This window comes from Lacerta agilis, chromosome 1 (genome assembly GCF_009819535.1).
Source record: "Lacerta agilis isolate rLacAgi1 chromosome 1, rLacAgi1.pri, whole genome shotgun sequence".
Classification (NCBI taxonomy): domain Eukaryota; kingdom Metazoa; phylum Chordata; class Lepidosauria; order Squamata; family Lacertidae; genus Lacerta; species Lacerta agilis.
In genome coordinates, this window is record NC_046312.1 from 69326892 (window position 1) to 69341048 (window position 14157).

At 40.2% G+C, this 14157-nt stretch overlaps 1 protein-coding gene across 14 annotated transcripts in view; it reads right to left on the reverse strand.

The window, feature by feature from the left end:
* SOX6 (SRY-box transcription factor 6) overlaps positions 1-14157 on the reverse strand; it is a 413675-nt gene that overhangs the window by 75281 nt on the left and 324237 nt on the right. For 12 of the 14 annotated variants that reach the window (XM_033153469.1, XM_033153452.1, XM_033153460.1 and 9 more), the window contains 2 exons: positions 12174-12297; positions 4343-4422 (listed from right to left, as the gene is read on the reverse strand). In XM_033153469.1, the coding sequence (XP_033009360.1) occupies positions 4343-4422; positions 12174-12297 (204 nt within the window). The remainder of the gene's footprint in view (positions 1-4342; positions 4423-12173; positions 12298-14157) is intronic. The other 2 variants (XM_033153428.1, XM_033153409.1) reach the window with 1 other exon arrangement.

The window sequence follows — 14157 nt, forward strand, 5'->3', positions numbered from 1 at the left end:
GCCTCATTAATGTTATACGCGATAAACTTTGAAGGACAAATTATACAAGAAACATCAGGGGGAAGGTAGGAACCATAGGTTTGCTTGCTTGCTCTCACTTCTGTTACTCTCTCTCTCTCTCTCTCTTTCTCCAGAAGATCACATTGTCTAGGAATATCTCCAGCTAACATAATTGCAATGCATTATCTCTTTTAATAATTTACCAGCGGTTGTCATACAACTGTACCATTTCTTTATTAACAAATTGTGTGTGTGTGTGTGTGTGTGTGTGTGTGTGTTTCTGGAACATTACTACTACTACTACTAATAATAATAATGTTATTATTTATACCCCGCCCATCTGGCTGGGCTTCTCCAGCCACTCTGGGCAGCTTACAGCATACTGTATATGAAAAATTGTAAAACATCAGACATAAAAATTTCCCAATACAGGGCTGCCTTACTGGTTGTGCTATGGGAAATGATAGGAGGGCCTCACAAAAGATTTCATACAGTGAAGCCTTCTAAGACAGATGTGTGTCTACTGAGCTGCCATGGGATTTTCCAGGAACATGTTTGCTACAAGTCCACCGAAAGGCTGGGAAACAATCCCTGAAGACTTACATTCAGCTGCATACATGTACCCAGAGTAAAACTAATATAAATTTTAAAAGTTTGTTTTTTATATAAAAAAAAATACAGAGTGGTAAAAAAATAAGAGGGACTAGTATAGGACGAGGACAAAAAGAAGAGAGGAAACACTGAGTAAAAGCACAAGCTGTATCACTGCTCTTTCTCTATCACCCTCATAAAAAACTGCCAATATATATTAAGGAGGGTTGATTTAAACCTTTATTTGTTGGCATGGTATGGTCCTTCTTATATAAATGCACCCCTGCATCTGGAAAAGTACCTCATGTCAGTATGGTAGCTAGACTTGAATCATGTGAAGTTGTACACATACCACAATTTTTCCACACATTTAATATAGATAAACATGGCTTCTGCAAGGACAAGCCATGTCTTACAAAATATTTCACCAAAGACTCCTGAGTAAGCTTAACAGTCAGGGAATATGAGAAGTGGCTCAGGATTGGTTAAGCAGAGAGTAGGACTAAATGCAGAGGTCTCCAAATGGAGGGATGTAGAAAAGTGGAATTCCCCAAGGATTGGTATTGGGACCTGGGCTTTGAAATTTGTTCATGAATGCACTGGCGAACAGAGCCGCTTGGCTGCCCAGAGTGGCAAGTGCGGGGGCACCCCCCGGGGGCGGGGTGTCGCTCTGTAATGCGCATGCATCATGTGTCGTGACGTCACGACGCACAACTCATGACCTCACGACACATACGCGCTGCGAAGCGCAGTCCATCTGGGCTGCTGCGAGAATGGCAACCTTACGAGCTACGGCTCGCAAGGCTGCTGGGCGGTAGCAGCAGCACGGATGGGCTGCGGCACCCTTCTGTGCTGCTGCTCACGCGCTGCAGCCTTACGAGTTGCCACACAAGCAGCCGCCGCACGGATGGGGTGCCGCTCACGCCCGGCAGCCCGGACAGACTGCACAAGTGCGAATAGCAACCTTACCAGCTACCATAGCCGTTGCACAGACAGGGTGCCGGGCGGCGGCTTGGGAGTCGCAGTGGGTGGCGCCGATGTCACCCCCCTCCAGGGTGGCAGATGGGGCAAACCACCCCCAACACCCCCTTGCTCCGCCCCTGCATAAATGGGGTGGACAGTGAGGGTAGCCAAGTCTGCTGGTGATGCTAGATTGTTCAGCATTGTTAAAACAAAAGGAGATTGAAGACATCTCCAAAAGGACCTCTCCAAACTGAGTAAAATGGCAAGGGCAATTCAATGTAGACAAGTGTAAAGTGATGCATGTTCATATATACACACATGGATCTGAACTTATGGGCATCCAATGAAGCTGAATGTTGGAAGATTCAGGAGAGACAAGTACCTTTCATGTGGAACTCTCACACACAAAAGCCAGTGATGAGCTAAAAGAAGACTGGACAAATTCATGAAGGATAAGGATCTCAATGGCTACTAGCCATGATGCCTGTGTGCTGCCTCCACAGTTGGAGGCAGAATGTTTTGAATACTGCACAAGGGAAGACTGTTCTTGTAGTCATGCTCTGCTTGCAGGTTTCCCCACAACCAAGCATCTGGATGGCCATGGTGAGAACAGGACACTAGACTAGATGGCTATTGGCCTGATTTATCAGCTTCTTTGTATGTTCTTAAGCTCCTTGATTCTGAGAGTGAATGTGAAAACAACTATCAATGGTTCAGGAACACTTATACAATGGTGTTTTTAAAAAGCTGATATTTTGCCACCTCTAAAGGTCCTAAGGTTTGAGAGACAGATTACATAAGAGTCTCAATAAGGAATTTCACTATTGGGTTTGGTAGAACTTCTAGAAAATGATCCAGATAATAGTGTTCTGAAGTACTTGCTGAAGCACAAGCCTTTAGTTATTATCTGATCTCTTTAGCTTCTAAAAATGCAATTAGATTATCTCTGAAATATGTAGGACACAGCCTCATGAGTAAGCCAACAAATCATGTAAGTAAGTGATTTGTTTATTGGTAGTGTCATCTGTCTGTCAATAGAAATGTAAAATTTACTACTATGAGAACATGAAAGTAATTGTGTATCATGGATTGGTTGGACACAGAGAAATGGTGGGAGAAACCAGCTGGGAGAACCCCCAGCAGAATAAGGCTCAGAGCCAGGGGATTGGTGGTGGGACGATGGTGAGTGGTTGGAGGGAGAAGAATGGGAGGAGGTGTTGACAGCTGAAGAGGAAACAGGGCTCAGTGAGCATGGGGAGTCTGTGGCAGAGAGCAGAGGTTGAAGCTGCATCAGGAGAGTAGGATGGAGGAGGCCAAGAGGCAGAGATTAGTCAGGCTGGTAAAGAGGCACAGGTGTCTCTTCCTCTAGCTGCAACAAGCTCCCCTATCTCAAACACCACTATCTCAATTTAAGCTAACTAGTTATCCAATTTCTTCAGTGGCATCTCCTCAACATAGGTGTGCAAACTCTATTGGAAGAGCCACAGTTCCCATCATCGCTGACAACTGTCTATGAGGATTGAAGCTGATGGGAGTTGTAGACCAACAACAGCTGGAGGGCAGCACATAGTTACCCCTGACATAGGCAGCCCACTTCTCTTTTTCAGCTCTTAAGTTACCATATACTGTGGGGTGAGGGGTCCAAGTTCTAGGCACTATTGCTGAAGAGTTTTCTGCTAAGTGGCCTATTTGGCTGGCCATCCACATATGTAGCCTTATGTGACACCACCTGAAGAAGAACAGCTGACTATTAACAGGATTTTAAAATCCCCTTGCACCCCACAAAATGACTATTTTGTTGTGGTATAAATTACCCTGTTGCCTGCAAAAACTAATATCTGAATAAGCCTATTTGCCTCTGAGGTACCACAGCAATCTTTTGCTGCTAGAGACTTAACACTACTACTCTTTTGGCTGGTAATAGGTATAAGATATATTTGCCACATCATTTAAATGTCCAAGAGGTAAACCTCTAGCGTGATGACTAAACACACCCCCTTGTAAGCTTTTGACAGTTGCTTCATTATTTGACACTATTGTGCCTTTTCTTGGGGAATATTAAAAAGCTATATAATAAATTGGAGTGTAAATCATTTTCACACAACATTTAGTTCCCCCTATGACAAAAATAAATAAATGACCTAGCAAGGGACCAAACTCAGACTCCTGATGGCTGCTGGCATCCAACCAACTTAACGCATGGAAAGGCTGAGATTCCATAAATACAGAAGCTGCAAGTGTTCAGTTTATGAAACAGTCATCACCAAGCCCCAAAGAAAAAATATAATGCATTTATTCAGACACCCACCATGAGCAAAAACAGCTAAACAGGGCACACTTAGAAGTAGCTTAAGAAACATAAATGCTATTAATATATCTTCCAGTAAATAGTTACATACTTTTTCTTCCCCAGAGAACATATACAGAGTACAGAGCTTAGCATAAGTTAAGCACTTTTTAAAAATCACTTTGGTTTAAATAGAAGAATAAAATAATACTTATCTGACCAAAATCAATTGGATTAAAAAGTGCTTAATGTAAGCAGGATCCTGCCCAAAATGTATTAACTTCATTGTTATAAAATACGAAGTTGGCTGTATTTCCCAGCATCAAGGCTGACAGCATGCTGTTCTGTTTGCAGCATGTTAAGTACATAAGGTGTTAATCCTTCTGGGGCTGTGCTTAAAAAATTATTTAACATTCAAGCCATTACTTAGCATACAGCTGGTTAGCAGTTTTCCACTAAAGCATTGGCTTCAAGCCCACATATTTTTGTTCTGGCACATACCTGGAGCTGTAAAGGGCTGAGTCCAGAAGCAGCAGCAGCTGCCATTGTTGATGGAATGAACTGCACAGGATAGTTATCACCTGTCGAGAAGAACAATGCATACAGGTTTAGACAATGAGCAGAGAATAGCAGCAGACAAGTATGAACAGGGCCTGTGCTCCACAACACTGCTCTAAGCCTAAACATCTGCAAAAACAAAAGGGGGTTGCTGGGCACAGACTTGCAACTCTAACTTGGAACTTCTGCTCAGCAGATTGCTAGTAGGCAAACTGGCAAAACATAAAATGCAATGCTTAGACCCAAGCATGCCGGCTCTTATTACGGATCACAAAGCATAGCTGCCTTGAAAAATAATTGTTCATTTAAGATAGGTTTCAAGTGATAAGCGACAAAAAGTGCTATGTGCCCAGTCTTGTCAGATGCTGTTATAGGTAGGTAGCCATGTTGGTCTGCCATAGTCAAAACAAAATAAAAAATAAAAAAATAAAATGCTTCCAGTAGCACCTTAAAGACCAACTAAGTTTGTTCTTGGTATGAGCTTTCGTGTGCATGCACACTTCTTCAGATGCATGCACACGAAAGTTCATACCAAGAACAAACTTATCGGTAGTTGGTCTCTAAGGTGCTATTGGAAGGAAAAAATTTTTTTTGTTTCGTCAGATGCTGTGCATCTATTTCTCTAGATTTAAAATAAATAATTGCTGCACTTCTTTGGGGTAACAGGTAAATTAGTGGACATGATCTGACTTCAATAAATTGCTCTGAAGTAACCTTGATGGACATCCCATGCACAGAGAAACAAGAACAAAACAGCAGCAGATCCTGAGCTCTTTTCCTCCCATATCACTGGGGCAGTGAGAATGTGGTCAGACACACATATTCAGTGTGGATTACGGATTGGACTCTACAAGGTGGCACTGAATTTGACCCAGAACTCAGCTCACAGCAAAGAAAGCACAATCTCCTTCAGGATCCTCTCTCCCAAGACCACTGCAATCCCATTCCTGGTGTCTCACACTCAGGTAAGACTATTTTAAGAGCACCACTGTTACCAGTCTTCCTTTATCATTAATTTGTGATCTTCATGTATCCTTCAGGGCAAAAGGGAAAAGATGTGCCCAGCAATGTGCAGAAGAACCCTAGATAATTTCTCAATAAAATGAAAGCAAGACCTATCTCCCATGAAATCAAGGAACATGCAGAACACTGTGAATTAATTTTGTGACTACTCATGCATTATTGAGGGAATGAATTTTTGAAGCAGGGGGGCTCAAATGACTAAGAGCACAGCATTCCCTCAGCAAGCCCCCTACCCCATGTTCTCTGTCTCCTCTCCTACTCCACAAGCAAGACAACAACAGGAAGGGAAGGTAGAGGAAGAGCATGCTCTCACTATACTAAAGTGTCTTCCCTCCAGCGACCTGGGATTCAACTTCAAATCCCAGGATTCCCAGTGGATAAAAATGCTCTACATATCGGTTGGAACATGTATTGTTTCAGCTGCCTCCATCTTCTCCTAGGTAAAGGTTGGGCTTTGTTTGTTTTTAAGAGCTGTGCATAAATGGCTTCTCAAAATTCACCAGTATATTTGTAGGCAGGGGGAATGAGAGGACTGGTTCACTGAATTTCTCCCAGGGTCGGGGAGAAATTCTCCAACCGTGTTTTAGGGGAGTTGCTCACAAGAAGTAGTGGTGGTAGCACAGCCTTTCCCCTTTGTTTATGCTGATGCAAATGCAGCAGCAACTTCATGGGCAGCCTGGCCATCATTTTACACAATTCCATGGACCAAGTATCATTCCAGGGCACAGTGGGGAAGACATGGTGGTTGACACGAAAAGATGGTGCCGAACATTCAGGGAAAAAATGTTTCTGAGAAATTTCATCTCAGCCCGGGTTCCCTGCTTCACCTCTAGGATGGGTCAATGCTCTGATCAAACACTGAATTAGCCCCAATGTCATCTCCCATATCTACTCCACATATCGGAAACAGAATACATTCACAAGTCACTACTGAGCATTGAAAATAAGCTGTTTGGATAATCACACTTTAATTGCATAGAAGGGTTTGTTCACATTAATATTTGTCAACACGCATTTCCAGCATTGCTCCCTATCCTCTGCACTTCCTTTGTTTTCACCTCCACTGTTGAAATTTAGATTATGAGGTCATTGGGCCAGGGAACTGTCATTTTTGTCACGAGACTCTGTAAAGTACCATGCATATTGATGATGGAATATGGGTTGGAATACATCTATCAGCATTTTACATCTTATATAAACAGTAAGCACTAGACACAAAGCTACAGAATCCCTAATGTTTATAAGAATACAATCATAGGTACTACTGCAATTCCGGGGTATTTATAAAATTACTGCTAAAATAAGAAGCCCAGGGGAAAAAAGAGGCTGCTTGCTGCCTATGTGAATATGGTTACCTACGGTATATATAGTATCTTTTCAGATCATCACCACAACTAGGCAGTGTCTATAGCCAGCCACCCCCATGCCACTTTAGCATGCTTTTGCAAAGTAGAAAGCAGAATGGGAGAGGGGGAGGAGGGGAGGTTAAAAAAATGAACTTGCAATTAAAAAGAAAGAAAGACAGTGATTGATAAATTACACAATAACCATGCTTTAGTAGAGTATCACTTCAGCTTCTTATTTAAAGTCAGTGTTATGTACTATCTCTAGGCTATGTTTTAATAAGCTGCTCCTCTGTACATTTTTTACATTTATAATAACCAAGCTGCTTTGCATCAACTCTATATTACATTTAGAATGTAATAAGGTAGGTGCGGTGTAGAAGGGATACAAAACAATGCAGTCAGGGAATGGCAAGTTTTCCCCTACACACATAACACCTCAATTCCCAAGCCTCCAAAATCCTCATAAAGCACCCTCCCTCTGCTTACCACCCAAAGCGCCACAGGACTCAGATAAGCTCAGTGTAAATGTTAAGTTGCTTTCACTTTTTAAACAAATTGTGAAGTTCTAATCCACAATGTCTCTCTGCATCATATCCATAATACCTCATCAGACCATTGAGCACAGTATGTGCTTGTACACAGTCCACTAACAATTGGCTTCTGATTGCATATGGAGCACTGCTACAATGCCTTTGCTAACCTACATTGTGCTGGTGTCCTATGGAGTAACATTCATAAAATCTGATCTTATTTTCCCCCTTTCTATGAGGTTGATTTTAGTTTGCAGAGGGCTGATGTTGTTTTTGAAATAACTAAATTGCTTTCTTAAAGTATAAAACTCTTGTCTCTCTATGGTTAGATAATTCTGCTTATCTTCGTTGAAGGCTAAACAAAATTATCTGAATACAGAGTATCCTCATAAAAAAGTTAAATAATGTTTCTTTGGTAAACAGACTTTAAAAAAAAGAAGTCATCACAAAGATATTGAATAAATGATGCTTTAAATAGGAGAGAAATAAGCATTCAAGTACAAGCATGGACTGCACTGCTGAACATTTCCAAGGCATTCTTTCTTTAAATATTATGAATTATTTATCCCGTTCCATGCAGCAACCCTGTCACTATTTCCCCCTTTTGTAAATTCAAGAGTGGTTGCTTTATTTGTACTAAAACATTTTCCATGTCAAACATTTTTTTTGAAAAAAAAAATCAAACCCTAAAAGAATTCCCTGTAGCACTCCTTTTTCACAGCTGTCGTGCTTCCATGGATACACACACACACACACACACACACACCTTAAAGTTAATTTATTAGTGTCTATACCACACCCTATAGTGTTCTCTGCATCACCTGCTGGCTATGGCTTTCCCTTTTACTTATGACACCCCCCCTTCCTATATTTCTCTCTCCCCGACCCCCCCCCCCAAATCATGAAGTGTCCCTTCTAGGATTAAATGGGAGCATTTTAAAGTGAACTGTATATGGTTAACGTAATCCTACTGCATTATATAATAGCATTATCCAGAGAACAAAGCATGACACTTCATATGAATGGAATGTTTTGCTGACAGTAGAAGAACAAAAGCAGGGACAGGTTCCTTGTGGGGAGAGGCACGGGCCAGGAGCCGGGGACAAAGGAGAAAGATGGTGAAAGTTTTACATTTTTAATTGCAGAAGATGCATATTTCCACTTTCAATTTTCCAAGCACGCACACCACACACACACACACAATAGATCAAGGAGTTTATTGGTAGCTGTCTTGGCAATCTATCACTCAACATGTTGTAGCAATTTTTTTCAAATTTGTTTCTGGATTTGGAATGCTTGCGTGAGGACCTATTCTTCTTTAATTTTATGAAGGTAGACAAAACAAGTCAGAACAGGTCCTTTGAAGGCATAGGTGTGTACTAGTCTTGATTACTGGGAGAATGGCTCAAGGAACGGGGTGGGGGGAACAAATCCCCAGTCATCCTTGTTTTGAAAACTACCCTGCTTTGCTGACTGTCTATTTATATTGGTGCTTCTATTGTTTATATATACATAGGTGCTTATTAAGTCCCAGAATGATTTACCAACTTCTGTTTCAGATTTCAAACTGGCCAGTGCTCTTTAAACAATTGTGGGCAGCCGCAGCACATACTAGAAACACATTGTTCTAAATCCAGAGCAAAGCAATGTTTCCTGGTTTTGAACATTAAGGGCTGCTCCGCACATTTTCATTTTCCTACATGGAAGGCACCTTCCATTCTCTGAAACAGTTGGACCTGACTTCTGATTATGTTTGTTGCTCTGTGTGCGCAGGTCAAGAAGTCCAGTTGACCACAGCTGTTCGCTACATGCTCAACCACTTTGAAAACTGATCAGTTTCCCTTCCAGTGTATTTGACAACACAATGTTAATGCTAATTAATGTAAATTGCTAAAGAACTGCACAACCCTTCCTAGAATAAAAAGCAAATGACTTGATCTATAGTTCTGTCTAGTCCTTTATCCTGTTTCTACAGCAGCTAGCCAGATGCAATTGGGAAGCCCATAAGCAGAATATGAGCACAGTAATTCTCCCGCTGCTTTCCCTAAGTCACAGCATGGGACAGAAGAAAGAGGCTACGGGAGTGGGGAGGACCCTAAATCATGAAATTAGCCACTTCTGGATCTTGAACATTACAAGTATAAATTCACAACAACAACAACAACATAGCTATAGGACATCACCTGCATTACCTAAGAAATCCTCACAACAACTATGTAAAGTAGATCCATGTTATTATCTGCATATTGCAGAGAAAACAGTTCACAGTGAGAAATAGTGGTTTGCATAAGGAAACTAGTGAGCTCATAAATTAGATGAGATTTGAATCAGGGACTTGCTGGCTCACTGCTCAATTTCTTAGCCATGACACTTAGAGCAGCTTTCATATTTCCTACCCAGTAACATTTCCCCCATGCTTGACTAAATTAACAGTCAACTAGCATGTCTTCATATTTGCCAAAGATCTCAAACCATTCATAGTACTGCTTTTTTCATGCTATGAAGGAGTCAAAGTAATTGCTCGATCCATGCAAATAATTGTTGGCTTTGTAATAGCTCCACTTTATGTATCTAATTTAAATATGGTCCAACTTCTATAGTAGGGTGTCCTGAGAGAATTGTCAAGTGTATGTGGGTCAGCAGACAACAGTAATTTGAGTTACATAGCATCTTAAAGTTTTAATTAATCTGGTATATGCTATATATACCAAAAGGAGTACCTATAAAAATTAATTAGGTGATCTATGCAGCCCAGATTTCTCAATTAGTACTTGCTATGCTGGAAAATTATATTATACAATCTTGAGAAGTATGCTAGCTAATTTTAAGAAATCTGTTATCACATTCATGATTGATATCTGCTAGCTTGGGACCCTGTAATCTCTTACAGCTATGACACAAGGGAGGAGGTAGAAGACATGATTGGCATGCAGAAGGTCTCAGCTTCAATCCCTGATCTCTCCCTTTTTTTGTTTTTTTAAGGCTTAGATACATGTGACATGGAAGATACCTTCCTGAGGGAGTACGTATATAACGTTGCGTTCTTCTGATCATTCCATCAGCGCAAGATTTCGGCTTGCAGGACAGAATGGTCTCCCCTCTCCTGCCCCTTGCTGTTTCTGGTGTTCTCCTGACCCCTCCTGAGCCAATTTCTGGGACGTGGGGGAGAAGAGGAAGGCAAGTCCTGTTACGCAAGTGTAGTCTTTGCTCAGGGCAGTAATGGGACCTGTTAGCTGAACGCCTCCTTGAGCCCCTAGAGATAAGGAGTGTGACCCAGCAAAAGGCCTCTTCTTGTGTCCCATGTAGGTGACTCAACTTGCACTGTCCAAAAAAGTCAAGGCTAGATGGAAATATGAGAGGCATGCATAAACCTGCGACTCCCTGTAATGCTCTTGCATGATGCCTGATGTGCAAACCTGGAGGGGAGAGAACTACATCTACAACATCCCTTAAAATGACACTTACAAGCAGGGACTGTGCTAGTTTTCTTATCTTCTTATATAGCTTGGTTGTTCACATTGCCAATAGTTAGACTGGTTTCAACATTTTTAGTAGGCTACATAAAAGGACAATGTTTCTCACTCACATGAGGACATCATCATTTCACAGATTAATTGGGGGAAGTTAAGGCAAAGTATGTATCCCAGATTACAAATCAGTCAATGACTGAGTGGAGGGCTAGATTCTAGCCATTCCAGTCCAATTCTGACACTTAGCATCTAAAAATCCATTTTCCGTAAATGTATTTTTAAGAAACTACCAAGACAGAGCAGAGCGGAACAAATGGAAATAATTTCTGCAGTGTTATTTGGCACAATATCTTACTAAACTTACTTGAAAAGAGTTTATATTTAACTTGGATTACATTTAATATGCAGTTTACATTCTAAAACATAAGGTTTTGTTTCAGAACCGATCCCACCTCTTTCTGAAAGCCACTGCAACATTCCCATTAACGGCAGTAGCAGATTCCAAATAAAAATTTTGCATTTAACATCCAAAGGAAATGCTGTAACCATTTTGTTGTTTAATATTAATTAGAGGGGGTGAGATTAATTAGAAAAATAAAGATGCTGCTTCTGGCTGAGATGTAGGTTTACAAGGAATATATACACATGAAAATAAGGTTGATTTTTATTTACTTAAATATCTCCTTACCCTGAGTTTCTTTGCTAATGTGGCTTTAAACATTTAAAGTCCTGTTTACAAGGAGACTCTGAAAGTAGCTTCAAACCATTATATCCCTAATTGAATTCCCCAGGAGCACAGTAAACTCAAAGGAATAAAGAAAGAAATCATAATATTTGCTGAATCATCTCCAAACATCTCTCACTGCAAAGTTGCATGACCTGTTACAAGCCTGAATTGATGATTGTAGCTGAACTGCTGAAACCTCTGTTATTTAGATGGAAATCGTATAAATTGCTGCCCAATTGAAATACACAAATTAAATCATACCTACCTTTACTTTTTATCTCTAATTATAAAGATGGCTTGCACAAAACACTAGTATGTGTGTATATATATTCTGATGATAAAGGGGCCTTAAAAAGATATATATGTAACCTCATAAAGAGCCAGGCTACTCTCACAAATTGGCAGAGAAGAAAGTCAATAAATTCAAAGGAAATAATTTTGTGGTATACAGAAGTAAAATAAATATGGCCCTGCGAAGCCAATTCCCTGGTTCTCTCTGGAAGAAGTTTTCATCTATACTTGCAAAAGAAATCCACATATTTCCTTTCTTCCCTACCCCATCCCCCCGCTTAAATCCCCCAGCTTTTACACATCACTGTCCATACCAGGCCGATTACAAGGAGTAGCCATGGCTAATATCGTAACATGTTAAATAGCTTCACAACCCTGTCAACTTACCTGGCTTGTAAGTTATTCCTGGGGGGAAAAGGAATCCCTGCTGGGCTGCAGCAGCCGCTGCCAATGTCCGCTGGTCGTGTGGAAAAATTGGGATCATGAGCGGAGGCATGTGACCCTGAACCTGCTAAACAGAAGACAGTCTCTGATCAGAAATAGCACAAATTTGTCCTGACAGATAACTCTCCAGCACTGATAGTGTGCTTGCATTCACAGAGTCCGACCAAACCTTCTCCTAATCATAATCCTTGCCAATTTCACATTGTCACATCAAAGCCATAGTAGCTTTGCTCTCCCTCAATGTCAAAGGTGCAACAACCTGCACTTTTTATTGTTCTACTAAGTTTTGCTTAAATCTGGGCCTGCTCTAAAACAAGATTTCTCTCTCATTTTTGTTTGTTTTTTATCCTGCTTCTGTACTTTATAGTTTCATTTGTTTCTAAAATGATGTTACGTTCAAGTGCAAAATTCAAGCACTTTTTAAAAATTCAACCTACTAACATAAGACTACCTCTTTAAATGAAACCAAAATTCTTGGCTTTCAATTAAACTAATATCCCTTGTCATACACACCTCAGTGTAACATATATTTTGCTTGTCTATCCAGTTTATAGCTTTAAACATTATCATAAAGCCTGGTATTTATTGTGTGGTATTGACCATTTTAGAATAAATCCCACTGCATCAAATTTCATTTGACCTTCATAAATGTATAAAAAAAACTAAAACGTTGAAATAAAATAAAAATACAGAAGCAGAAAATTATTCAGATACTTATCAGGCTTCATATTTGGGCAAACAGAACTAGAAAGGTGAGAATCAAGAGATTTTAATATTCAGCTTTATTTCTCCAGATACCTGGATCATGACAACTATGCCAAAAGATGGCTGGATCCGATGAAATGCCATGTTTATTTTTTCTTTTGGCTTACTCAGAACTAATGCAAGGATTTTGCTGATGATTACAAAAAAATGAATTGTTTTATAATCAGAAAATAATTTCAGCCCCTTCTCTTGTTGCAAATGAGTGGTTTCAAATTCTATTAAAAATAAACTTCAATGGCTTTTTGTTGGGATTTAATTCCTACAAAACTTTTTTACTGGTAAAAATCCATATGTTGACCTATGACACTGTTTAAATAGTGCCAAATTTTCTTGTCACATCCATGTTCCTCTCCCAACATCTGATGCAGACCAGAAAGGCTACTGTGTGTGTGCTTCTAAGAGAGCTAATTTACCAACAACTCTTCTCTGGGGGAAAAGCCCTAAGATGTAGGTTAATAAAGGTCAAGCAAAACATAAACACTTTACAGTATTTTTCGGAATCCATTTCTCAGGAAAATCAACTTATAATAAAAAGGTCTTTGTGCAATTACTGCCATGGCACTGGGGCGTGAAAGAAACTAGCTATGAGCAGCCATTTCTTTTATTTTAGCTGACGTAAGCCCAGTTTCTCCATGTTAGCGACAAATTTAACATGGTTAAATTGAAGTTGATCCCCCTGTGTCCAGTATCAACTTTTTATACCCTACCAAGTTGGTTGCATGATAATTGTTCCTATAGGCCGTTGAATAAACAAGCAAAAACAATGTCAGTGTCTAATGGCGGGGGTACACCATCACTTAGGAACTAAATAAAACGAGTTTCACAATCATTTTGAGTGCTTTTAGAGTGGATGTTGAATCAAACTGATCCAGAGTCACTCACAACTCCTGGAATCGAAGTAGTAAAGAGTCATCTATCACAATAGCCATATAGACTATGGCCAGCTGGTGCAGACAAAAGCCAAAAGACAACCACATTTTCTTGAGAAGGAAGCAGCAGCATGTATACATTTCTGGAAGTGGCTGAAGTTTGTTCCTCTGGTGTGCATGATTTATGAGAACTACATTAAAAGCAAAATTAGACGTTATGGAAGGGTTGGGCTGCTACTCAAATATATTTCATTTCCCCCCTCTGTGTATAATATAATCCAGTGAAACATATT